Genomic DNA, 26,671 nt, shown 5'->3' with positions numbered 1-26,671 from the left:
AGTAGTTTAAAATATCCTTCTGGACAAAAATAAAAAAATTTTAAATGTCATTCCATTTGTCGGTCCCCAGTGGTTTTTGTTTCTTCCATGTTTTCACATGGGTCTGTAAAAGTTTGGGAACCACTTTTTACATCACATAAAACCACATTAAATTGGTAATTTAAAGCAACCGTTAACATATAATCCATGTCTCTTCTTCCTTTAACTGACATATATAACTACAAACTGAGCTCACCTCTCTGCTTCCAAATTGAATGCAAACTTAATTAAAAGAAAAATGATTCCTAGTAAAAAGACCTCATACAGTCATGAGATAATGCTAAAAAAAAATCTGTTTGAAGTACTAGCTTGTCTAGTTTTGTAAAGAATTCACCCATCTTAATTGGCTCATCCTTATCATAACCTAGAATCAAGTTTATACAGGCAATATTTTTTTAAACTGCTGGATTCTGAATCAAAAAGAAAAACAATGTAGTTAGTATTTAAAATGTGATTTTAAGTTGCTTATGTTGAGTTTAATAGTAAAATAAATGTTTGATCTACCATTTAACATTACCGTTTATGGTTTTTCTTTTAACTCCCAACTTTATAAAAACAATGGCCTTATTTTTTTTTTAAGTTTATTTATTTTGAGAGAGAGAACGAGCAAGCATGAGCCAAGGAGGGGGAGGCAAAGAGGGAGAGAGAGACTACCAAGCAGGCTCCACGCTGAGAGCGTTGAGTCTGACACGGGCCTCAAACCCACGAACCGAGAGATCATGACCTGAGCTGAAATCAAGAGTTGGGTGCTTAACCAACTGAGCCACCCAGGTGCCCCAACAATGGTCTTTTAAATAGTCATTCTTTTCATGTGTACAAAGCCTACACACTCAACCTCTATATTTTGTCATAAAAGTCTTCTATCAAACAGTGACATTACTACTTAAGTATGTAAGTTTCCCTCATGATTATAATAAGAATACAGTGAATTATACATCAACATCCTTGTTTATTTCATCCGGAGTCAGCTTTCCAAACATTCCACTTAATTTCATATTTGCAACTGAAATGTCACCATCTCATGTGAATTTAGTTCTACATAAAGAATGCCCTGGGAACCTTTGTATTAGGAGAATTCAACATCATATAATAACTACAGTAGGAGTTTACCCTTTCCACCATGGTTTATTAAGCTGCGAGAATAATGCTGCTTTCTGTTTTTAGTAGCATTAAGCTGCTGCTGTTACCTGAGCATGCTGGCTTTGTGCAAGCTCCTCTTTCCTGCGTTTCATGAGCTCTTTTCTCAGCTCTTTGGGTGCTTTCTCCACTTCATTTATAACCTACAGTGTATAAGCATGCAGGAGGTGGGGAAATAATACTTTCTCCACAGCAAGCATTTATGTAGCAGACAAGCTACAAGTCAAAGATTAAAGCTGATACAAAGTTCCTTTCAACATGCAATAGTATAGGTGTTAGTTTGGTGAAAAAGAATGAAAGGATAGAACATGCTGAATCTCGGTGCAGAAAGGGACATCACACCATATAAAGGTTAATCAGATGCCTAATTACCCCTACATATTATTCTCTCTTAAAGATCCAAAGACAATCAGTAAAGGATTACTAGCAGCACTGAACACATCTACTGACATTGTTTGAAATGCTGAAAATAAGGAAAGTCAATGCCATTTATAAAAGTACAAAATTTCGTAACTGGCTTGATAAAACCAAAGAAATAAGTCTAAATTAAGTTCATTTAATGAGACCAAAAGAAAACAAAAGGAGAAATAAATGGATACTATGTTTTCTTTTTTCATCCAACACACCATTTTATATACGGTGTGATAAAAACAAACATGTCTGATGATTTTGTGTTGCATTAGAATAACATTCTCCTTTGCTGACAATGTAAGCCAAACTTGTCAACTTTAAAATCAATATTATAAAGTACTCATAAAGTAACAGTGTAGTATGCTATGATTTATTATACCAAATAAAGTATATTATAAAATGAAGTATAATTTGGAGCTCCTTCTTTTAACTATTTCAAAATCCTAGATACGTATTCCACCTAACAATAGATCTGTAATCCAACTATGAAAAACAATCATGTGTTCACAAGTAGAAGCACCAAAAGCAATCAGATTCCAAATCACCACATGCTATTGACCGTCTGTGAAAGAGACTGATTTTGATTGAAGAGAGTGTATTTAAAATTCCCCATCAGTAATCCCTCATGAAACCAAATCACCATTAAAAGGAAGAGACTCCCCAAATGCAAGAAATTTAGCAATAAGGAAAAAAAAAACATAATATAGTTATTTAAAATATGCATATTGCGATCTCAAATAGGTCTACTAGCTAAAACTCTCCAAGCTCAAAAACCGTAAAAATAACTACAAACTTTTATATATTTAAGATTAAATCATATATTTATCTGTAATTTTTTAAAAATTTAACCTGATATTAAAAAATAAGCTCTCAATAAAAACTTCCCCTAGTTTCAAGAAAACTGATATGGAGCCTCAGTAACATCATATATCATGGTAAACAGAGCAACACTATGTGAAATATTAAACAGTAACAGAACTAATTTTTAGAAATGGTAGTCACATCAAATAAAATTATAGACCATTTCACTATTTACTTAAAGAAATTATAGAATGTACTATATTAATGTTCGATTCTATGCTTTTTAAAGTAGATCCTCAAGTTCAGCAATATGATGTTCAGTTTTATACACAATTTAAATGCTAAAGCCAATTAACTTGGGTGCTTTAGATGTATAACTAAAGTGAAAATGCATTTACTAGTTTGGTTGAGATTTTTATTCTAATCCTAATAGAACTAATCATAATGATTATCCCTGGGGTCTTTCATATCATGAAAAAGTAAATTCTCCCCCTACACTAAAAGTATAGAATAAATCATAAAACCACTTCTGCTAACATGTAAAACTCTTTTGTTTTAATTTGGGGGCAAATAAGACACTATTACAATATATAAATCCTCTTTCTGAATCAATGACAATCTTTCATAGTAAGTAATAGCACAGATCCTATAACAATATGGAACAGTTTTAGGAAAAATTTAAAAATTCATTGTAATAAAATGACTTTACACAGGTATTTTTCACACGTGATTCTTCAAAGTAGCTCTCAACTTGTTGAACTTACAGATATTATTTCCAATTTCAGGGTACTGAGCTTTTGTTTTAATACAACATTCATGAAAGGCAATCAAGCTAACCAAGAAAAAAAATTTTAAGCATGAATTAAATATTACAAATAAATAGATGAATTATTGTTGCCACCTACAAACACAACATGGTGAGCTTTCGTGAAAGAAGAAATTTCTACAGAGGCTTTAACTAACTGTTGCTAATAAAGGAAAATGATAGATTGGAAGGAAAATGGATTAGACTTAATTTGAAAACTTGGTTCAAGGCTTAGCTGGACATTTAATGATAGTCTGTAAACTTGAAGGGACCATTAAAAAGCTCTTCTATTACAGTCTTCTTGGTAGTAAAATGAGATTAACACCTGACCTTACTACTACCCTACATGACTGTTGGGAAGACCACAAAAAAAGAATAAATTGGTGCTATGTAACTCTCAAGTATTATTCCTAATTCTTTAGTCTTAAGTGTACATTAAAAAAAACCCAACCTTTAATAATTAAAAGTAGTAGTTACACTTACCTCCTTCTTTCGGTTCTTTAACATATTCTGAAATTTGGACAACTCTTTCTCTTGTTCTGCTTTAATGCGTTTGGCTTCATCTCGCAAGCGATTTGTGTGTTCTTGTTCTAGACGTTCAATAGTCTGTTTCTGCTGTTTTTCTAGATTCTCGATCTCTTGATCATATTGACGCTTTTTGCTCTGTAAAATAATGTGGCTCAGGATCATTTAACTTGTCTATCACTCACGTATTGAAGAGTACATAACCAGCATTTAAATGTAGTGATATGACATACAACCTTTGTAGTACTGCACAAGTGGAATGCTATAAACACATTATGGAATTTTTCAAAAATATGAGCATTTCATTTTTTTCTACACAAAAAATAGTTTTTTCTATTATAGAATGTTCAAAATTTTTAAACCATCCAGAAGAATATCCAGTTGCTAAAGTACTAAAGTACTAAAGGAAAGTGTTAAAAGTGCTAAGGTACTAAAGAAAAACTTCAGTATTTATCCAATAAACTTTTGATAAATCAAAAGTGTTATCCAAAGTCTACTTTAATAATGTACAATTGCTTGTGATATTCAGATTTACTCTTCCTCATTAAGATTCTTAAACATCCTTTTATTGAAACAAATCTTTTGAAATTATAAATCTTTCAACAAAAGATTCCTGCTTACATAATACTTGAGTATAATATAATTTTGGATATAGGTGGAGTTAAATATTTGTAAAAGGTATTTTAAAAAATAAAAAGCAAAACACTTTGGAAAATATTTTTTGGGGAAAGAGATGCAGTTTTCATAAGGTTCTTTAAAATAGAATGCTCAATACTATAAAAATACTCAGTGAGAACAAATATTCATTATTTTCCTAAGAATTTTCTGTTACAATCCAACAAATGTAATCAACAATACCACACTTCACAGAAAATAATTCTTACCACTTACAAGAAAAGCAAAAGAACTATTTTCAAAACATGAATATAGTAACATTTGAAATAATCAGTTTTCTAACTTACACTAAGCTAGATGTTTAAATAAATTACTGGAATTTTCTATCACATTACTGATTCCTTTTCCAACTCTGGACACAAGGTAATAATTAAAAGACTCAGTGACAATTACCCTTGACTAATCAGCACCAACTTCTCTAGCAGCTGTGAATAGGGATGTGGAAGCTTACCTGTAGGAGCCAGAGAAGTGTGTTTTGAAAAAGCCCCAAGTATTTCTAATACTCAGCCAGGTTTGAAGACAACTATTCTAGATTGCCTTTAAAATCTTGGATTCTAGGGGTGCCTGGGTAGCTCAGTCAGGTGAGCATCCGACTTCAGCTCAGGTCAAGATCTCGCAGTATGTGAGTTCGAGCCCTCGCATCAGGCTCTGTGCTAACAGCTCGGACCTGGAGCCTACTTCAGATTCGGTGTCTCCCTCTCTCTCTGCCCCTCCCCTACTTGTGTTCTCTCTGTCTCAAAAATAAATAAACTTAAAAAAAAAAAAAAAACTTAAAAAAATTAATCTTGGATTCTAGGGGTGCTTGGGTGGCTCAGCCAATTAAGCTTCCAACTTCGGCTTAAGTCATGATCTCCCGGTTCATGAGTTCGAGCCCCACATCAGGCTCTCTGCTGTCAGCATGGAGCCTGCTTCGGGTCCTCTGTCTCCCTCTCTCTCTGCCCCACCCCTGCTCATGTGCACTCTCTCAAAAATAAAATAAACATTTGGAAAAAAATTCTTGGATTCTAAATCTGAGAGGTCAAATTATAACACTAAAAAAGTATCCAGAAATAGGCCCACCTAAGAACTTTGTAAACCATCTACCAGCTTCATGATTCCAGGTTTTCACAACAAATTTTAACCAAAGGAAAATGGAAGACACCTATCACACTATAAGTCAGTAACAGGAAGCCTAAGATAGAAAATCCTTTCAGGCAAAAGGGAGGAAAAAAAGAGCATCTAGAACACTGAAGAAATAAAGGCCAGAAATACTGACAAAGCCAGAGAAAATCTAATAATCAAAGAACAAGTTCTAAAACATGCTAGTGGAATTTTTTTAAAGCATCAAATTTCAGTGTTAATAAAGGGATACAAAATCTAAAACTTTACCATCATTTCTTGCTCAAAGCGCCGGAAAATTTGTTCTCGTTGTTGTTGCAGTTTGCTATTGAGCTGCTGTTGGGCTCTTTGCTCTTCTTTTTGAAGGAATCTTAACTCCCGAAGTTCCTGACGTCTGATAAAATTTAATATCAATAACAGGGAAAAACAGCAAAAAATTACACCTTTGAACTAATACTTTTTTAAAAACTTAAAAAATACTATTTTCAAATGGAAAAGTAGTAAGAATAATCAGCCAAGACTTTACTCTTGCTTCTATTCTTACACTTTGCAAAAACTGAAAAGAAGTCACAACAACGATTTTAATTATGTTCTCTACTCACCTAAGAAACCTCAACTCTTCAGTTTTGGAATCACTATCTGTAACTATCTTTGACGTGGTTACACTCACTTCTACGCCATCAACAACAAATTTGCGGGTCTTCTTCAATGTTTTCTTTTGTCTTCTTGTTTCCTGAGTGAGATTTTATTTTAGTTAGGCTTTATATGGAAAATACTGGAGACAGAAAACATTTTCTTCTTAAAAAAAAAAAAAAAGAACAAAACACAGAACTGTACACATATAATTTTTATACCACATCATAATTAGGCACAAATCATAAAGAACAATTCATATAAATGACTAATTAGTGTAACTTTTACATGTTCATCATTTTTCTTCTTATTTTGATCTTGTAACTTCTCAGATACCTCTGGCTTTTCAGTTTTAGAACCACTAACAAAACACTTAAAGGAATGCCTGGGGCTCATCCCTAAAAGAATCTAAATCAATAGGTCTGAGGGTGGCTGAGAATTTCCATTTTGAAAAGGCTCCCCAGGTAATTTTTAAACACTGCCTGGACTGGGAATCAAAATCCATTTTATCAGCAACAATATTATCAACAGCCCTCCTCCACCTCAGGAACAGAGATGAATGTGTGATTCTTGAGTTACTAGAAAGATAAAATGTCTACTGCCTGATAGCTATTGCCTACAATTCTTTATCAAGACCAAATTCCATTCCTCATCCAAATGCTTTTCAAATCCACATAGAAATAACAGAAGTATGACACTCCAAAAAACACAGTTTGGCAAACATGTAAGTATTGACAGCAGATAATTACTTGGTTTTGATATAGGAGAAAGGGTTTAAAAGCAGAGGGAGCAAAAGTGGAATGCGAAAATACTAAATTCAAAATGCATTAGATTTTAGTTTGTCTCTGGCACTTTCCAAGCATGGTTCTGCAACCTCTTATTATTCGACTCTCCAGGCTGCTAGTATCCTCACGCTTCTCTTCCTAAGCCCTGGACTATGATACCCTATCCAGGCTTCCCCTAAAATCTAAAGTGGGCATGCTCCCAAAATATTATCTACCACACTGAAAATCTAAACTTTCTATTTCTTCAGTTCTTAGTAAAGTATCCACAATATCACCTTAATTCTCAAAAAAGTATTCGGATTTTTTTAAAAGGCTATTAAGTCAGTGAATAAATTTCAGATTAATGGAATTCCAGTCAGTGAAACAAAATAAACTGAAAACTGAAGACAATCTATGCAATATGTGTAGTAATTTGCTGCAATTATGCCCTGGAGTCCTGTTCCTAAGGTCAGTTTCCTAAGTTGTTCTACTCTTTTCTGCTGTCAACCCAGAGTCTCTAAGTAATACATGACTCACCTGTATCAGAAATCCATGGAATCTTATGTTACAAATACTGATTCTTGGGTTCCACCCTAGACCTCTACATAGCTCCCTCTAAAACTCTGTTTTTAAATAATTTATTCATGTTGAGGTATACTTGATATATAATAGTATGTTAGTTTCAAGTACAGAACATAATGATTCAATATTTGCATATATTGCTGAATGATCACCATAAGTCTAGTCAACATCCCTAATCATACATACCCCTGGTAACTCTTAAACACATTAAGATTTGAGAATGGCTCTAAAAGCTCCAAGTGTTTTTGCATTTTAGTTTTTGATTTTTTTGTTTTTTTGCTTTCCCACATCGGTTCTCATGGCAGCTGTGAGGACTATGACCAAGATGGCAAAATCCTATGGACCACTGGTAAATCGAGGGCTGTTTACATCCTAAAAGTGCTTAAAGAGATCATTCTTTCAATTTCTCAATTTTTTCATAGATTATGGATTCTTGCTAAAATATATTTAAATATGTGCAATAAAAAAATCCAACCACACCAAGTAACTTACACCGTTTACATCAAGTTGGCAAAAACAGGTAGATATTACCAAAAAATTTATGATTACATCCAGTATCTATCTCTCTCCTTGGCTTTTTAGTTGATTGCCTTCATAGGCCTTACAAATCTTATAGGGTCAGTACTACACTGATTTAGTGCTGTTTTATTTTCAAAACATACTTCACATAAACTGCAAATTGCCAAAATGACAAAGAAGGGCCCACGTACACTTACTTGTAAAGATATTGATCCGCTGTCTTTAGTTTTGCTTAGGAAGCTAGAGATGGATAAATTTAAGTCAATGCTGCTATTATCAGCGGTGGAACCAGTGCCTGAATCAGTATCATTTTCCTTTTGATTCTCAGATTCTGGAAGCAACATGGTTTCAGTTTTTGATAAAGCACCTATTTCCCCTTTATTTTCTGCATCTTCAGAGTTGATATTAATACTGGGTATTGGAACAGGCTGAGGTTCACTAGGCTGTGAAGAGGAAGTCACGGGAGGTTCTCTTTCAATTGGCACTTCACATGGAATTGCTTTTTGCTCTGTATCTATCTGAGCAGTAGCTTCATGAGCATCTGGAGTTTCATTTCCTAAAGCCTCTTGGTCAGTATAAATTACTGCATGTCTGACCTCTATTTCTTCAGTGCTACTGGACTCAGTAATTTCCTCACCTTCATTTGTGCCAGATTCCTCACTGGTTTTCACTATGTTCTCTAAACTGCTGAGTGACTGTTCTTCATCTTTATCTTCCAAAGACTTCTGATCTATCTCCTTAGTTTCCACTATGTCTTTAAAAGGAACTTCCTCAGAACCACCAGCCTCAGGACCCTCTGTGGGCTTACTTACTAATTTCTGGTCTACTTCAACCACTTCATTCCCATCATTACTCTGAGCATCCTCAGCATTGTTTTCAACTGCCTTCTGGGCAACATCTCCTGCCTCATTTGTTCCTATGACATCGCTTATATGGCTGATCACTTCTTCTGGAGTTTCATCATTCTTTCCCAATTTCTCTTGGGTGTCTTCCTTTGTAAGTGTAACTTCATTTTCAACTGCCTGAATGTCTGCCTCTTTTTCTCCAGTCTCTTGAGAAACTAAGTCCATTGTCTGAATAGCAGTCTCTTTAATTTCTTCAGATTTTATAATCTTATTTTCAAATATCTGTTGCTTTTCTTGATCCCTTTCTTCCTCAGGTTTCAGACTCTGTTCAATATCTGTTTCTAAAGTTATTATATTATTCTCTTTTCCTTCATTGACTGAATTAATGTCCATTGTTTCTTGGTCTTCTGTATCAGGAAGACTTTCAAGCTTGGGTCTCTTCTCCTCTCTGCCATTTTCCTTGATTACTATTGTCCTATTATCAAGTTCAGCCATAGCTTCTAAGTGAGCATCATTAATATGTTCATTAATATCCTCTGCAGCTTTTTCAGGTTCATCTGTGGTAAGTTTTTCATTAAGAACTTTGCTGTTAAATTTATCTTCAGAAGTATTACGTTCTGTTTTTTCAGAGACAGATTCCAAAATACAAGCATTCTGTGAAAGTTTATCTTCTTCAGAGCTGGCAATACTAAGGTCAGAAGAGGCACGCTTACTTGCAGGTATTGGCTGAAAAAGATTTTGTACATTTTTAATGTTAAAACTAAGTTCAAGATAGTGACCAAAACTATATTTTGTATATAAATAAATATTGAAAACATACATACATGATTTAGTATCTCAATTAAAATTTGATGAAGTTATAAAAATAAAGAACTGACAAATCTTCACATAATAAATAGGACAAAAATGTTGAGCAAGGAGCAAACTTGTTAATCTTCGCCCCTAAAATTAACACTTTTGTACTGCTATCGATTACAATTAATCCTTACATACAGGTGCAATCACACCTCAAAACCCAACTCTCAATATTACGTAAATGACATTTCCCTTCTAAATACTGACCAAAGAATTTTCTGTTTCCTCATCATCATCTTCCTCTTTGCCATCTTCAACTTCTTCTGTTACTTCAGCCTTTGCCTCTGCAATCAGCTCTCGAATTGGTTTGTTGGAATCAACCGTAACAAAAGGATGCTGTTTGATCATTAAGAAGAACACACTTACTAACAGCTGAAATGCTGGCTTATAAAATTTCAAACACAAAAAATACACATTATTATGCGGTAAAAATATGAACACATGAGTAAGAAAAATATAAAAAACTTCAGATGATGTTACATCTGGGCAAGGAAGAAGAAGGGGATTGAGCAGGAATAGGGACTGCCTACAACTATACATCTTTTTTAAAGAATCTGAAGGAAATAGGTCAAAAATGGTACCACATATCTGGATAACAGGTACATGTACGTTTCTGTATGTTTGAAATTTTAAATTAAATTAAATTTAAATTAAATTTTAAAAGTTTCAAACTGGTACATTTTTAGTTCTTTAAAAGTAACAACAGTATGTTTAAATCCTGTATAATCCTTAACAAAATGTTTACAAAAAGCCTTAGAGTTTTGTTTAGAGTCTTGCAAATAACTGCTTTCTTGGACATGGTTCTAACACTCTTAAGAGTAAGAAAAAATTTTATTCACCTTTGTATACTCAGCAGCATTTAACAGTGTCTGTCACAGACTAAGACCTTCTAAAGTGAGGGTAATAAAATAATAAGAGAAAGTGTGTTCTAGGGATGTACTGTTGCACAGAAGAAGGCAATTTCTTCTGCTTTTTTCCCCTGAGATAAACAGATCAACTTAATACACTGTAATGCAGGAATTATACAGTAACTCAACCTAACAGTAATTGCCTCAAGATTTGTCATTTTGTTTGTGCACCTATATTATGTAACAAATTCCTATTTCAAATATTACAAATAGGTCCTGCTATAAAACAAAATTATCTAATCGCTTTAACACTTTTTTTTAAAAAAGTCAGCAATATTTACTGAACATTATCCTCACTGTAAGAAATATTAAAAAAATCAATAAGCTCATGACCTCTGCGTCCAAGGGGCTTGCTTTCTAGTAACTGGAGAGAAAAACTGCAAGTAACTAACAAAGTGGAATAACTAACAAAATAAAAAGAACACAACTGAATCAAAAAAGCACAAAAGGAATGACTTATAAGCTAAATGCCTTTTAGTAAAGGCAGCATATATGTTTATAAAGCAAATGGTTACTTGTATTCAAGTATGTTGTACACATTGTATGCGTACAACATATTTTACAATGTATTCTGAGTTTCCATAGGGAAACTCCAGTGAAAAGAGAATATATTGAATCTGAAATTGTACTCTTCTCAATGAGATATTAAAATAATTACACAGTTTGCTGTTGTCATATTACTCTGATCTTACCTGCAGTAGCTGAGATGTATTCCACCTGGAATCCACATTCTTTTCCAAGCATTTCTTTAGAAAGTCCTTAAAATTTGAAGACCTTCAAAATGAAATTTTAACAATGACATTCTATTTTACTTTGTTATTAAAATCAAACAAAATTCTGATAAGTTATGCTTGTATTTTATGTATGTAATTGTATTAATTCAACATAAGTAGTTAATGAGAATACCAAGATTTCAAAATAATATTAAGATAAATACTAGAGTATCATCTGTAAATACAAAATTAAATATAAGTAGAGTCATAGTTTTAGCCACTGTGATATAGTCATATATGCCAAAAATCACAAACTCTTCTATTATATTAAATTCCACAAATATAAATCAACCACATATATGCCTCACTTTCTCACAGTAAATACTATACTACATACAGTTGTTTCGTGTAGAACTCAAATCACTGATTTCAAATTTATAAGAAGAGTTAGTTATAAGAGTTTGTATGGTTCTTAACTCTTTTTTTTTTAAATGATTATTTATTTATTTTGAGAGAGAGAGTACATGCACATGAGTAGGGTAGGGGCAGAGGGAGAGGGAGAGAGAATTCCAAGCAGGCTCCATGCTTAGCAAGGCTCAATCCCATGATCGTGAGACCATGACCTGAGCTGAAATCAAGAGTTGGATGCTCAACCAACTGAGCCACCCAGGCACAACTATGGTCCTTAACTCTTAAAAAAAATACCAAAAATCAAGTTTTCTACTCATACAGTCTTTGTACCATGTAACTAAATCTACCCTTGAAAAGGTCGAAGAATAAAACATCAAGTTTTGCTTTGTATAAGGTTTTGTTTAGAATATTTTACCATTTTGATGGCTGTGCTAATGTAGGGGGCTCAGATTTTGCTATTTTTAGCAGCACTCGCATTGGATTTAATTCATGATGAGGTGGTTCTATCTCAGCCATTTCTATTAGAGTGATACCCAGGGACCAAACATCAGCTTTGTAGTCATAGGGTCTGTCCTTAGATGTTTCACACATGACTACTTCAGGAGCCATCCTGTACAGACAAGAGAATTGAAAGTTAAGATGTTTAGCTTAAGAATATTGATTGCAAGCCACATAAAAGACAGTATAATCAATTATGTAGATAAGTTAATGAGTGATAATAGCTTCTAACATAACTAATACAGTAGTACATCCATAAAGATGAATACATACCAATATGGTGTGCCGATAAAGGAATCTCTTCTTTGAATTGTCCTTGTGTTTTTAGCTGATACTCCAAAATCCGCTTGAAATAAGCAATGATACAAAAGTATTAATGATAGTTTTTTAGCAAAGCTCACTGTATTTCACACAGGGAAAAGCATTTCAAGTCTTTAACAAGGCCACTCTTATTAAAGGGTAAACAAAACAGAAAGAGTAGTGACTTCTCTACCATCCTAATTTTGACAAACCCCCTCCAAAATAACTGTCAAATAAAATATCCCATCATTAATATACTACTACCTCCTTTATACATCTTCAGATCATGAATACTTCAGAACTGATCAAAAAAAAAGGTAACTTTAAAATAAACCAGTCTACCCACTTCAAAACAACTAGTACTACATACTACAATTAACAGACATAAACATTTTTCCTACAGTGTGAAAAGCATAAATATTATAAGAGCATATTTAGAGAAAAGTATAGTCAAATTATTAGTCCTTGAAGAAAAAAATTCTTTGGCATCTAGGCAAAAAGAGCACATAACTTGAAAAAGACATAAAATCAGATTATCATCAGACTTTCCAACAACACTTAGAACAGAAAAATAAGAGTAAGATATTTCAGATTCAAGGAACAAAATGTAAGCCAAGGATTTTCTATCCAGCAAAACCGACCTTCAAAGTATAAATATGGGTGGAACCGTTATTATATAAGAACTTGGAGAGCCCTTCCAGAGTTATCTACCAGAGAATGAACTTCAAACAACCAACATGATCACAGAGAATACTAACATTAAGGACCAGTGATGAGCATTAAATGTATGAAAACAGGACTAAAATGAGTAATTATGGGATATTATAAATCTATCATCAATGTCCTTAAGAACCAGGACTCTGAGGATAGAAGGAGATATACATGTAATACAGAAGTGGTTAGGTTAAAAAGAAAATAAAACACATCTTATCCTAAATTTGATCAGAAAATATGTAGAAACGCATATGACAGCCTAGCTTTGTCTTCTAGAAAGGCCCAGAATGATGACCAATCCATAAACTGTTAAGTACCTCTAACATTCAGAGGCAGTCTTTTTTTTCTTTTAATGTTTATTTTTGAGAGAGAAACAGAGTGTGAGCAGAAGAGGGAGGGAGGGAGGGAGGAAGGGGGAGAGAGAGGGAGAGAGATAGAGAGAGAGAGAGAGAGAGAGAGAGAGAGAGAGAGAGAGAGAGGGAGGGAGACACAGAACTGGAAGCAGGGTCCAGGCTCCGAGCTATCAGCAAAGAGCCTGATGCAGGGCTTGAACTCAGAGGCTGTGAGATCATGACCTGAGCCAAAGTCGGATGCTTAACTGACTGAGCCACCCAAGTACCCCAGATATAATCTTGAAATACCATATCCTACTAAAAAAAACCCAGGACTTCTTAAAGAAATGGCTAATTACAGGTTGGAGGCAAGAAATATAGAAGACAAGCCTGAAACATCTCAACCTAACAGGTTAGACTGTTACACGATATTGATAACGAAGCTATCAAAGGCTACTAAAGTCATATCAAAAAGATTAATATACCAACATGAAGAGGCTCCCATTGACCAAAGATGGTACAATGTTAAGCTTCAATAAGGATAAAAATTATAGATCTGGGGGCACCCAACTCTTGTTATCAGCTCAGGTAATGATCTCATGATGGCAAGACCGAGCCCCAAGTCAGGCTATGTGCTAAGCATGAAGCCTGCTTGGAATTTTCTCCCTCTCTCCCTCCCTCCCTCCCTCCCTCCCTCCCTCCCTCCCTCCCTCCCTCCCTTCCTTCCCAATTTACACGCACACATGTATGCTCTCTCTCTAATAAATAAACATTAAAAAAAATTATAGATTTGAAATCTATAAATTCATGAATTAATATTTTTTAAAATACTGGTCACTAATTGAGGATGAGAGAGAACCAATTCATGGTCTTCCAAGTTACATAAATAAAAAGAAGGAATCAAGCATTTTTCCTGTCTTGTCCATATGAACTACACTCCTGAATAACCAAACAGTTGAAGGGAAGTGTCATTTCATATAATTATTCCTAATTTTATAATAAGGATAAATAAAAATAATGAAATAATTGGTGAATAACTCTATCAAAATTATTATCAAAAAATAAACGAAAACAGGGGCGCCTGGGTGGCTCAGTCGGTTAAGCGTCCGACTTCAGCTCAGGTCACGATCTCCCAGTCTGCGAGTTCGAGCCCTGCGTCGGGCTCTGGGCTAATGGCTCAGAGCCTGGAGCTTGCTTCCGATTCTGTGTCTCCCTCTCTCTCTGCCCCTCCCCTGTTCATGCTGTGTCTCTCTCTGTCTCAAAAATAAATAAACGTTAAAAAAAAAATTTTTTTTTAATAAAATAAAATAAACGAAAACAAAGTGACAATTCATTTTTCAACTCAAAGAACAGATCTAGGCATTATGCATCAAGAGCCGCAAATAAAATAAATAAAATAAAATAATAAAATAAAATAAAATAAAATAAAATAAAAGCAAAACATATGTGCCGCCCAATGAAAGGACACAAAACCACCTATATATAGTCTTGCCAAACAAACTTGAGACTGATGAGGCCTTATTTATCTGCAAATCTGAAGGAAATACACAGAGGAACTTACTACAAATGATCATGAATATGCAATTAGCAAAATGCAGGTTGAGGGAAACTCTACAGGTCCAACACTTAGGTCTCATAGATCAGTGTTTCTCAACCTTTTTTTCATCATCATGCTCCTAAGGAGCCTTTTTAGACATTTTTTTCCTAATCCTCTTATCCCCCATGGAATTTTAACACCACAGATATACTGTTTGTGTAGCGTGGGCCTTTGCAGAGTTACTAAGCATTGTAATATCTAAGATCTTTTTTGCCCCCAAAGAACCAATTTTGGCACTCATGGGAATGCACACCATAAATAAAATGTACAGGAAAGAAAGAGATGGCCGGTAGGGGAGACCTATAAATTAAGAGACTTAAAAAGAAAATCAGATTTCAAATATGAGCACGTCTAAACTTGAGAGATGAGCACTAGGTGATAGAGCCATAGAGAAAGGCAAGGAAGTAATTACTATAGAAGTCAGGATAAAGGTTACCTGTGGAGAAGACAGGGACAGTGACTCAGATGGGACACATGGAAGAGCTGCTGGGGTGCCTGACAAAGTTTTATTTCTTGACCTAGGTGGCGGTTACAAAGCTATCATCTACAATGCTACAGAATCACTAAGCTACACAATTTCTTGTGGTTTTCTGTATCTTTATTTCATAATAAAAAGATTAAAATTTAGTATATCAAATTATACCTGTTTGATGTCATGAAAAAAGTGAAGTGAAATGACTATGATCACTGGTATCAAGATGGCTTTTAAATATATTCTGTCCTTTCCATGTCCTTCCAAATTACACAAATTTAGACTTCATCACTAGATTTTTACTTATCTTTTTTAAGTTTTTTAATTTATTTTTAAAGAAAGCAAACAAGTGAGCATGAGCAAGGGAGGGGCAAAAAGAGAGGGAGGACAGAACGGAGAGAAAGAATTCCAAGCAGGCTCTGCAGTGTCAGCACACAGCCAGACATGGGGCTTGAACTCACAAACTATGAAATCATAACCTGAGCTGAGATCCAGAGTCAGATGCTCAACCAACTGAGCCACCCAGACGCCCCTTCAGCACTAGATATATATATTTTTTAATTTGTATCTACAAGGTGCCTGGGTGGCTCAGTTGGTTAAGTACCCGACTTCGGCTCAGGTCATGATCTCATGGTTTGTGAGTTCGAGCCCTGTGTTGGGCTCTGTACTGACAGCTCAGAGCCTGGAGACTGCTTTGTGCTCTGTATCTCCCTCTCTCACTGCCCCTCGCCTGCTGTGCTCTGTCTCTCTCCCTCTCAAAATAATAAACATTAAAAAAATTTTAAAAAGTCATATCTTGGGGGCACTTAAAGAGGGCTGTATCTTCCATTTGTATGTGTGTACATACGAAATTAATCCGTTTTCCATCTAAAATCTACATCTATTTCTTCTTATGAAGTTATTTCCTCAGTGTAAAAAACAAAATTAAAAATTCTAGTCCTCAATACTTATTTTAGGGATCCATTTCAGATCTACTTTGTTAGCTTAGCTAAGATTCCATATTTATAAAATAGAGTATAAAACTAAACATGGGAAAAGAAACCCACTAGAGTTTTGGAAATGAAGATAAAACTAAGTTAGCAGTCTGACATATCTGCTCATATTCTAAATGTATTACATTTATAAGTATTAAGTCTACATACAAAAATTTACAGTAAAAAATAATTAACCAGTCTTTTTATTTTTTTTAATTAATTTATTTTTTGAGAGAGAGACAAAGAGCGAGATTGAGTGGGGAAGAGGCAGAGAAAGAGAGAGAGAGAGAATCCCAAGCAGGCTCCACACTGTCAGCCTGGAGCCTGACGCAGGGCTAGATCCTACGAAAGGTAAGGTCAAGACCTGAGCCAAAATCAAGAGCTGGATGCTTAACCAACTGAGCCACCCAGGCACCCCAACCAGTCTTTTTAAAGCTTGTCTTTTTGAAAATGAAATCCATCCTTTCTTTTTGAAGCATCTTTACATTAGTTGTCTATACTATGGGAGTTAATGAATAATTATTTATCCACTATTTATTTATATTTAAATATTTAAAAAATTAACATGGAGTAATTCTCCATGTTTTACATATTTAAGCCATAACTGAACAGTATTAAGTCACATACATATAGAGCAAAGTCTCAGCACAAATTCAAATGTTTTATTTAAGGGAAGAAACTTACCCAACTTAATATCTCCATCTAAGGTAAAAAGAATGTTGCCAGCCTTCAGATCTCTGTGGATGATTTTATTATCATGTAAGTAGTTCAAAGCCTCTAGAGTCTGTTTACAAACTACTTGTATTTGGGACTCAGTTAATGGTCTCTCAAGTTCTGCAAGGAAAGGGTAAACAAATCTGCATTGTTATCTAGTGAAAACACATCGGCAATATATATATCTTTACCATCACTGTCAAAGATTGCACATAGTGAATTTATTTTTTTTACAATGAATTCATTTTAGAAGAACTAAATACCTGCAAAGATTACTTTTCCTCATATATTTAACATTTCATTTTAGAAATTTTGTAACGATTATTTAAAAGTATAAAATGTAATTAAGCTGATTTCTTAATTTATTGAACTTCACTCAATAAGATATATATGTATTAAATGTTTTAAATCCTTTAAGAATAACTTAAAATATAAACAAAATAAAGAATAAAAAGATGTTTACCAAGCATCACAGCGTCCACTGCTCCACCTGCACAAAATTCAATGAGGATCTGCAGGCAAACAAAAAAAGCACGTGTCTAACATGACAGTGAGTATTTTTTCTTCAATTTAGCAAAAAGATAAATAACTAGGTTATGGAAACAATATTACACTGACCATAAAGGGTTTTTTTTTTGTTTAAAGAGTTAAGAGTCTTAATGATATACATTTTGAGAAAGCACAAAGAGAACACATTGTAGGCACATGTGCATTTTTAAATCACCATTTTTAGTGTCCCTGCTTCTCTAAAATTACTAGGTACACAATTTTTATTCAGGACAGTATTATATATCCATCTCATTACCACCGACAGATTTCATTATACTCATTTTTAATGTAACTGTGATTTAAGTGATCAAATCTATTTTTTAACTTTACTAATAGGAATAAATCCTAAAAATACTTAAGAGACTTCTTTTAGTTAAAATACACACAGACACACGTACATACACACACACACACACACACAGACATACACAAAGCTTCAGATCATAGTTCAATGATTACATCCTGAGGGAGGCCTTCCCAGATCTCCCTGGTATATACCACCATGTACATTTCTCTCTTATCCCATCACAGTTGTCATTTTATATATATCATAATTCATTGAATTATTAATTATAGATAATTAATATCAATCTCTCCCACTAGACTATATCTCACAGTTGTCCAACTTTTTATTTTGCAACAATCTCAAGTAAAGATCTTATCTGGTTATTATCTAGGAATTCATTTTCATTAGAATCTCCGGGAACATTCTGCTAGAGCCCTGAACAACTATATTAGAGGACACCACACTGATGATAATTATAAGATAGTTTTTTTAATTACTTAGCTTGTCAAACTGTGTAGCTTCCTGCTTTTTCCCCTTTGTATAATAATACTCTTATTTTTTTACAGGTGTTTGCCAGTTACAGATGGTTTTCAAATTCATTATATCATTTGAAAAATAGGGCATTACTCATCTTATAAATGAGTAAATACACTCAAAGGTTAACTGACTTATTCAACATAGCAACACCAGGATCAAAAAATATAGGGCTTTTGATTTCCAATCAGATATTACTTCTACTACATACTCCTAGCATTTCTCTCATAACACTTTCCTTCAAGGAGAAAAGAAACTCCATTTCAGAAAGCCATCTTGATTAAATGAGTGTCAGTTTGGAGCAAATGGTTGACCAGCTATTATAATAAATATTTTATTTCTATATGCACTTGTGCCTAATGTTTTCTAAAAATGAACAAAATTTATATATTCAGCCTTAGCTACTACTATTCAAAGGTGAGTCTGGTGAATAGAAAATAAATATTTAATATTTCTAATAAGTATTCTGTAATTTATTACATGATTTACAAAAAGTTTAGGATAAAAAATTTAAAACAATTTCTAAGAAAACAAATTTCCAAAAAATTTAAATGCCTAAATTTATTTATTTATTTTTTAACATCTTATTTATTTTTGAGACAGAGAGAGACAGAGCATGAACGGGGCAGGAGCAGAGAGAAAGGGAGACACAGAATCGGAAGCAGGCTCCAGGCTCTGAGCCATCAGCCCAGAGCCCGACGCGGGGCTCGAACTCATGGACTGCGAGATCGCGACCTGAGCGGAAGTCGGATGCTTAACCGACTGAGCCACCCAGGTGCCCCTAAATGCCTAAATTTAAATTACAAACAAGAGAACTCATTTAATTTCATAATTTAGAAAATTTAATATTCTTAACCAAGTTTCTCTGTTTGGGTCCAATGTCAAACAATCATGAAATACTGTACAATCTGAAATATTCATTTGAGGGGCGCCTGGGTGGTTCAGCTGGTTAAGCGTCCAACTTCGGCTCAGGTCATGATCTCACAGTTCGTGGGTTCCAGCCCCACGTCAGGCTCTGTGCTGATAGCTCAGAGCCTGGAGCCTGCTTAGGATTCTGTGTCTCCCTTTCTCCTGCCCCTCCCCTGATCGTGCTCTGTCTGTCTCTCTCAGAAATAAATAAACATTTGAAATATTCATCTGAACATCTGCTGAAGCTAGGATAATTATGTTGTTAATGACCCTCTCATCAGATCAACTCCCATTCAAGTAACATAAGTAATAAAACAGAAGAGATAATACATAAAATAGACTACCACAACTTAGAAATCTCTTTCAGACAATTAACTCATTTTGGCTCTTATAATAATATCAATAGAAAATAGTTACCCAAAGATTGTTCTCATAATAGAAGGCATCTAGAAGTTTGACTATATTTGGATGATCACAAGATGCTAATATATCAATCTCAACCATGTAATCTTCAAGTTCTTCTTCAGATTTCGTGTCAATCACCTTTGCAGCAGCTAAAACATTGGTCTCTTTATTCTGAGCCTAAAAATGAAAGCATCACAAGTGTCACACTTACAATGTACACTTGACTTTTTAAATTTTATTTTCTTTTTAAAATAAACTTTATCTTTTTAGAGTAGTTTCGGGTTCACAGCAAAGTTGGAGTGTTCTCATGTAGTCCCAGCCCCTACAAATGCACAGCCTCTCCCATTATCAACATCCTGCCCCACAGTAGTACATTTGTTACAACTGATGAACCTTCATTGACACATCATCCCCAAAGACCACGTTTACATTAGGATTCACTCTTAGTGTGTACTCTATGGGTTTTGACAAATGTATGATATGTATCTACCATTATATCATACAGAATGGTTTCACTGCTCTAAATAACCTCTATGCTCAGGTTATTCATCCCTCCCTTTTTCCTAACCACTATCAACCAGTGATCATTTCACTGCATCCACAGTTTAGCTTTTCTAGAATTATCACATAACTGGAATCATACAGTATGTAGCCTTTTCAGATTGGCTTCCTTCACTTAGTAACATGCATTTAAATTTCCTTCATGTCTTATCATGGTTTAATAGTTCATTTCTTTTTAGGACTAAATAGTCCATTACATATAGATGTGCCAGTTTGTTTATCCATTCATCCACTGAAAGCATCTTGGATATTTCCAAGTGTTAGCAATTATGAATAAAGTTGCTATAAACATCCATGTGCAGGTTTTTGTGTGGACCTAAGTTTTCAACTTCTTTGGGTAAACACCAAGGAACACAATTTCTAGATCATATGGTAAGACTCTGTTTAGTTTTATAAGAAATTGCCAAACTGTACCATTTTGCATTCCCACCAGCAATGAACAAGAGTTCCTGTTGCTCCACACATGCTCGCCTGCACTTGGTGTTGTCAGTATGCATTTTTTGTCATTCTAAAGGTATGCAGTGGTTTCTCCTTTTTTAATTTGCAATTTCCTAACATATAATAATATAAGCATCCTTTCATATGCTTACTGGCCACCTTCTCTAGTGAGGTGTCTGTCCAGATACTTGGCTCATTTTTAAAAAATATTTTTTAATATTTATTTTTGAGAGAGAGATAGAGAGAGAGAGAGAGAGAGAGCGAGCAAGGAGGGACAGAGAGACAGGAAGACACAGAATCCGAAGCAGGCTCCAGGTGTTAGCTGTCAGCACGTAGCATGATGCGGGGCTCAAACTCATGAACTATGAGATCATGACCTGAGCCAAAGTCGGACACTTAACCAACTGAGCCACCCAGGGACCCCATATTTGGCTCAGTTTTTAATGAAACTGTTGGTTTTCTAACTGCTCAGTTTTAAGAGTTATTTATATATTTTGAGTAACAATCCTTTATCAGATATGTTTTTGCAAATATTTTCTCCCAGTCAGTGGCTTGTCTTCTCATTCTCTTGACATGCTTATTTTTAAAAGATAGCCTCAACATGTATATTAACTCACATATGCTATGCACTGTGCTAAGTGTTTTGTATACACATAGAATAGTGCTTTACACTGCAGGCTCTACTGGTCAGACAAAGTTCAAATTCTGATTCTGCCACTTACTATGTTGCCTGAGGCAACTTAAAAAATCTCTCTGTTTTAGTTTCCTTATCAGTAAAACATATTAACATCGCACAAGTTTGTGAAAATTAAGATAAGTATTAGCCAAGTGAAAAAATACATATAAACATTTAATAAAATGCCTGCCACAGATAGTAAGAATTCAATAATGTTAGCTATAATTATTCCTATTATTTAATCCTCACACCAACTATGTGGTATGTTATTATCCTTAGAGGGGGACATACAAACTTGGAGAAATCAAAAAGCTTCCCCAAGGTCATGCAGTAAGAGGCAAAATCAGGATTCAAATCTAGGTCTGTTTCCAAAGCCCTTTCTTTATCTGAATCATTCTATTACCCTTTCCAGTTTTCCTATCTTTCCATCAGTTTATTTTTCTTTATACTTAGTACGTTAACTTTTCCATTTTTTCTTTCTTTCTTTCTTTCTTTCTTTCTTTCCATTTTCTATATTTTTCTTTGTACTTAGTACTTTAACTCTTCCATTTTCTTTCTTTGGTTGAGTAACTTTTCACTTCCATTTATTATAAACGAAAGGTTTCCAAGTATGCTACAGGAGCCAAGATCATTTGTTTAAAAATTAGGAATCAGATCTTAAAATACTAAGTAGGTTTTTAAAAGACATTTCAATATTATATATTATCACTGCTTCAGCAAAACTGCATCTATTACCCTTTAAAAAAATACCAAACTTTTAAAAGCTACTAATAAAAATTTCAATATATAATGTCCAAATCCTACTTTTAAGAATTTATCATAAGGAGATAATTTTATAAAATAAAAAATATGCATACACAAAAATATTCATCAACACACTATTTAAAGAAAACTGAATGACCATAAATGTCCATTAACAGGAACCTGCTTAAATAATTCAGCACAGTTCTACAATGGAAAATTATGCAGCCATTAAAATCAATAACTAATCAATCAATATTTCAGATGTAACAATAGCTGTAATATAACACTGAATGGAACAAAGGCAACTTGCTAAACATGAGAGGTAAGCAATTTTACAGAAAGTATACATCCACTTTCACATACAAATAGCTGCACAAGAAGTATCTGGAGAGACATCATCAGTGAGAATGGTGGAGTTTCAAGTATTTTTTACTTTTTTTGTATTTTTCATACTGTTTGAATTTTTTAAATGAATGGATTATTTTTACAGATGCATAAAGTACCAAAAATTGTATCAGTATATGGGAGATTTCTTAGGGATCTATTATCTAACCTTGGAAATGATGATGAAAAGATAAAGCAGGTATCAGCCTGTATATGGTAATTTTCCTAAGTAGATTGTTGCTATGTTTTACTTAAGAAAAAACAAAAGTAAAAAGTAATACTAATTACTACTTAAGTAATTAAATAACCCTAAGGCTCAGGGTTCAGAAAATATGTTTTGGATAAAAAAAGAACTTTATACTGGTCATCACTACCACTCTAGAAGAACAGTCTGATCTACCACATTTTGTCAAATCTAGGATGCCTTTTAAGATGCACCACTATCTTATGTTCCACTAAGGAAGAAAATCTGCCAATTAAACTATGACAAGATTTTATCATTTTGAATTCTTATACCTTTTTAAAGAGCTCTTTTGGACACATTCAAAGATGGTTAATATGTATCCATTCTCCTTGTGCATACGTAAGAAATTAAACGCCTTTTGGTATTTAAGTTGAACACTTCTGAAACACTTTGTCACTCAGTTATCTAATGTCTGTGTTTTTCCACAGGACATCATTCTCTGGCCATTAAAAGCTTTGGTGATGCAGCATTTCTTAAAAGAGTGCTCCCCTACTACTGTCACCAAAATTTTCTTTGAAACCATAGACTCCCGTTTTCCAATTATAATACTGATACTGTCTTGATCTTAACACAGGTGCTACAAGATTTTTAGATAACAATCAGTCCTCACATTCTTTCTTCCAAAGGCCCTTAAATAGTTTACTGATTGAAACATCAAGGGGCTGCAACTACATGACACTAGGGATACAACTAAGTTCACAATGCACAGGCAATGACAAAGAGAGCACGACTTCCACCTTGGCCAACAAAAATACGAAGGCATCTTTGGATAAAAGACATATCCCTTCCAAAGATGTCAAAAAGTAAAAAAGTCTGTCATAACTAGCGAAACATGGTATCAAGTCTGTCTCTCAAAGAAAGAGACTACACTGGAGCCAATGATAATTAGAATTCATCATCTTCTGAGCCAGAGGAAACAAGCCAGTGAGAGGTAAGCCGTTCTCTCACTATTTTACTGTAATACTTTGGGAGGAAAAAGACCAGAGGAGCTGTCCTTGAACAGCAACACTATAATATATGAGCCCTTAGGAGACCATGTGGGGTTAAAAGTCATCCTGCTTCTGCACGCTTCTACTGATGTCCTTTAAGATTTTAAAGATGTGCCTTGTAAGTGGAATGGAAAAAATAATTAACACTAGATAACCTTTAAAGTTATTTTAAGAAATAACATTTTTTAAAGTTTTAAGTAACCTCTATACCTAACCTGGGGCTTGAAATCACAATCCTAAGATCAAGGGTCACATGTTCTTCCAATTGAGCCAGCCAGGAGCCTCTCTAAACTTCTTTATAGTAACAAATTTCATTATTCCATTCCTGTGGATAAAATTAAGCCAACAATGGTACCACTTGGTTTACTATAAATAATAAATAAAAGTAACATTAGAAAATAAAGCGTGTCAGGGTGCCTGCGGTGGCTCAGTCAGTTAAGAGTTTGACTTCAGCTCGGGTCATGATCTCGTGGTTCCTGAGTTTGAGCCCCACAGTGGGGCATTGTCAGTGCCGAGCCTGCTTGGGGTTCTCTCTCCCTCTCTCCCTGCCCCTCCCCCACCCTCAAAATAAATAAACTTAAGAAAATATAGTGTCTCTTACATTATTGCTTGGAAATAACTTGATTACTCATCAGGATCTGATTCTAGAGAACTCGGAAAATCAAAATTGAAATAAATACTGGTAAATGTGTGAAACTATACTTTGAACAAATAAAATGTTAAAAAAAGAAACAGCTTCACCTAACTAAAAGCACAAAAATTCTTCATATAAAGATTTAATGTAATAACTAAACAAATGTTAATAATGGAATAACGAATACCCAGATATTAATTTAAAGAAGATATAACTGGGGTGCCTGGGTGGCTTGGTCAGTTAAGTGTCCAACTCTTGATTTCAGCTCAGGTCATGATCTCCAGTTCGTGGGTTCGAGCCCCACATCCTCCTTGAGATTCTTTCTCCTTCTCTCTGTGCCCCTCCCTGGTGCTCTCTCTCTCTCTCTCTCTCTCTCCCTCTCCCTCTCCCTCTCCCCTCTCTCATAAACAGATAAATAAGATATAACTTCTGATAAAAAGTTTTCAAAGATCAGTCATGATCACTTAAAAATCAGTATGTTTTTATTTTCATGGATCATGAATAAAGCCTGGCTACATTATATAAACAAGTAAGTGACTACAGGGAAAACAATGAGTTTCCTGAACTGGTTGCATGTTCTAAAAGAAGCAGGGTAAAAACTATATCCTCTTATATTATACTTGTTTTAACAGTGGTTATTTCCTGGGTGGTAAGAATATAAGTGATTTTTAAACCTTCATTTATTTTCTTTCTATATTCCTACATTTTCTAAAGCTCTTTCATACTTATGTAATGAGAAATATATTTCAATACAATTCTCAGCTGGCAACTGAAACACCAGCACAGAAAATATAGATGACTTTTTTAGTAACACAAAAGTGTTAGTCAATCAAAAGGGGAAGACCAAAAAATAAAAATGAACAAATTAATTAAAAAGAATCTAAAAGACAAAAAATAAAAAGAGAGAGAAATTAATTCAATCACTTCAATAATCACTGAGAGTGATTTACTGATTTAGATGATTTATCTAAAGGCTAAGAGTTCAAAGGTATTTATTCCTCCTCCTACCAAGAGGTAAGACCCTAACTGTCCAGTGTATAAAGATACACAACCACAACAAAATACAAAAACCAAACAATCAAAATTATAGTTCATAAACATCAACTACATACAAGACACTAGTCAGAGCTGTAGAAACACAAACACTCCACAAACATCGGTTGTAGGAAAGAAACACAGTATAAAGATCTACTGAAAGTGTACTCAAGAGTTGATCTGCTAAAATCAATTCATTCTTTCAATAAATACTTATTGAATGCCTTCTATGTGTCAGGTACTGTTCCAGATACGGACAATATAAAGAATATACAAAAATCTCTCTGCCCTCATGATACTTATAACTGTGGGGAGAGGATAGTCAATAGGTAAATAAAGAATATATTAGTAATTATACTATGGAAAAAATAAGGTAATAAGAAAGATGAGGAGATGGCTGAGTGGGCAGGCACACAGGGAAGAAGTTACAATTTAAATAGGGTAGTTAAGTTAGACCTCACGAGAAGATGACAAGCATATCAAGATTAATAAATTCAATGATTATGTTTTTTGAGCTATGTAGTTAAACTGGAAATTTTAGTGTTTTGCAAAGAAACAGGTTATAAAAATCTCAAATTCTTCCAAGTATGATAGTCTATATAATAATATCCATTAAGTTTTAGATGATATTATTCCCTGAGTAGTTACCTTGCACCAAACATTGCTCTCTGCACTCTCCACTTATTAACTTATTTAATCTTTGTATCAGAAAAGGCCCCACCACAGGAAGAAATCAATATATTTTAATAGAGACAATGTCATTATTAATTATGTTGATATGTAGACAACTAAAAAGATAAAGAATGAGAAAAATGAGGGATGTAACAACTACAGGGAAAAGCTACCACCCACAGGACTAGAGAGTCAAGGTAAGAGACTGGAATTATTAAAATCCAGAGGCTTGCAGGGAAGGTTCTAAACAGCTGAAACTCAGATCCCTGAGGAGAGTGCTGCTCAGCTG

At 34.2% G+C, this 26,671-nt stretch overlaps 1 protein-coding gene across 3 annotated transcripts in view; it reads right to left on the bottom strand.

Annotated features, from left to right (window-relative positions):
• SLK (STE20 like kinase) overlaps positions 1–26,671 on the bottom strand; it is a 56,018-nt gene that overhangs the window by 16,571 nt on the left and 12,776 nt on the right. For 2 of the 3 annotated variants that reach the window (XM_042907609.1, XM_042907611.1), the window contains 12 exons: positions 20,018–20,182; positions 17,786–17,834; positions 17,293–17,442; positions 12,493–12,565; positions 12,137–12,331; positions 11,290–11,371; positions 9,897–10,025; positions 8,187–9,560; positions 6,094–6,224; positions 5,762–5,885; positions 3,677–3,856; positions 1,227–1,319 (listed from right to left, as the gene is read on the bottom strand). In XM_042907609.1, coding sequence (XP_042763543.1) covers positions 1,227–1,319; positions 3,677–3,856; positions 5,762–5,885; positions 6,094–6,224; positions 8,187–9,560; positions 9,897–10,025; positions 11,290–11,371; positions 12,137–12,331; positions 12,493–12,565; positions 17,293–17,442; positions 17,786–17,834; positions 20,018–20,182 — 2,745 coding nt within the window. The remainder of the gene's footprint in view (positions 1–1,226; positions 1,320–3,676; positions 3,857–5,761; positions 5,886–6,093; positions 6,225–8,186; positions 9,561–9,896; positions 10,026–11,289; positions 11,372–12,136; positions 12,332–12,492; positions 12,566–17,292; positions 17,443–17,785; positions 17,835–20,017; positions 20,183–26,671) is intronic. The other variant, XM_042907610.1, reaches the window with a different exon arrangement.

This window comes from Panthera leo, chromosome D2 (genome assembly GCF_018350215.1).
Source record: "Panthera leo isolate Ple1 chromosome D2, P.leo_Ple1_pat1.1, whole genome shotgun sequence".
Lineage (NCBI taxonomy): Eukaryota > Metazoa > Chordata > Mammalia > Carnivora > Felidae > Panthera > Panthera leo.
The sequence above is the reverse complement of the archived record's forward strand: the minus strand, read 5'-3'. Positions and strand labels throughout refer to the sequence as shown.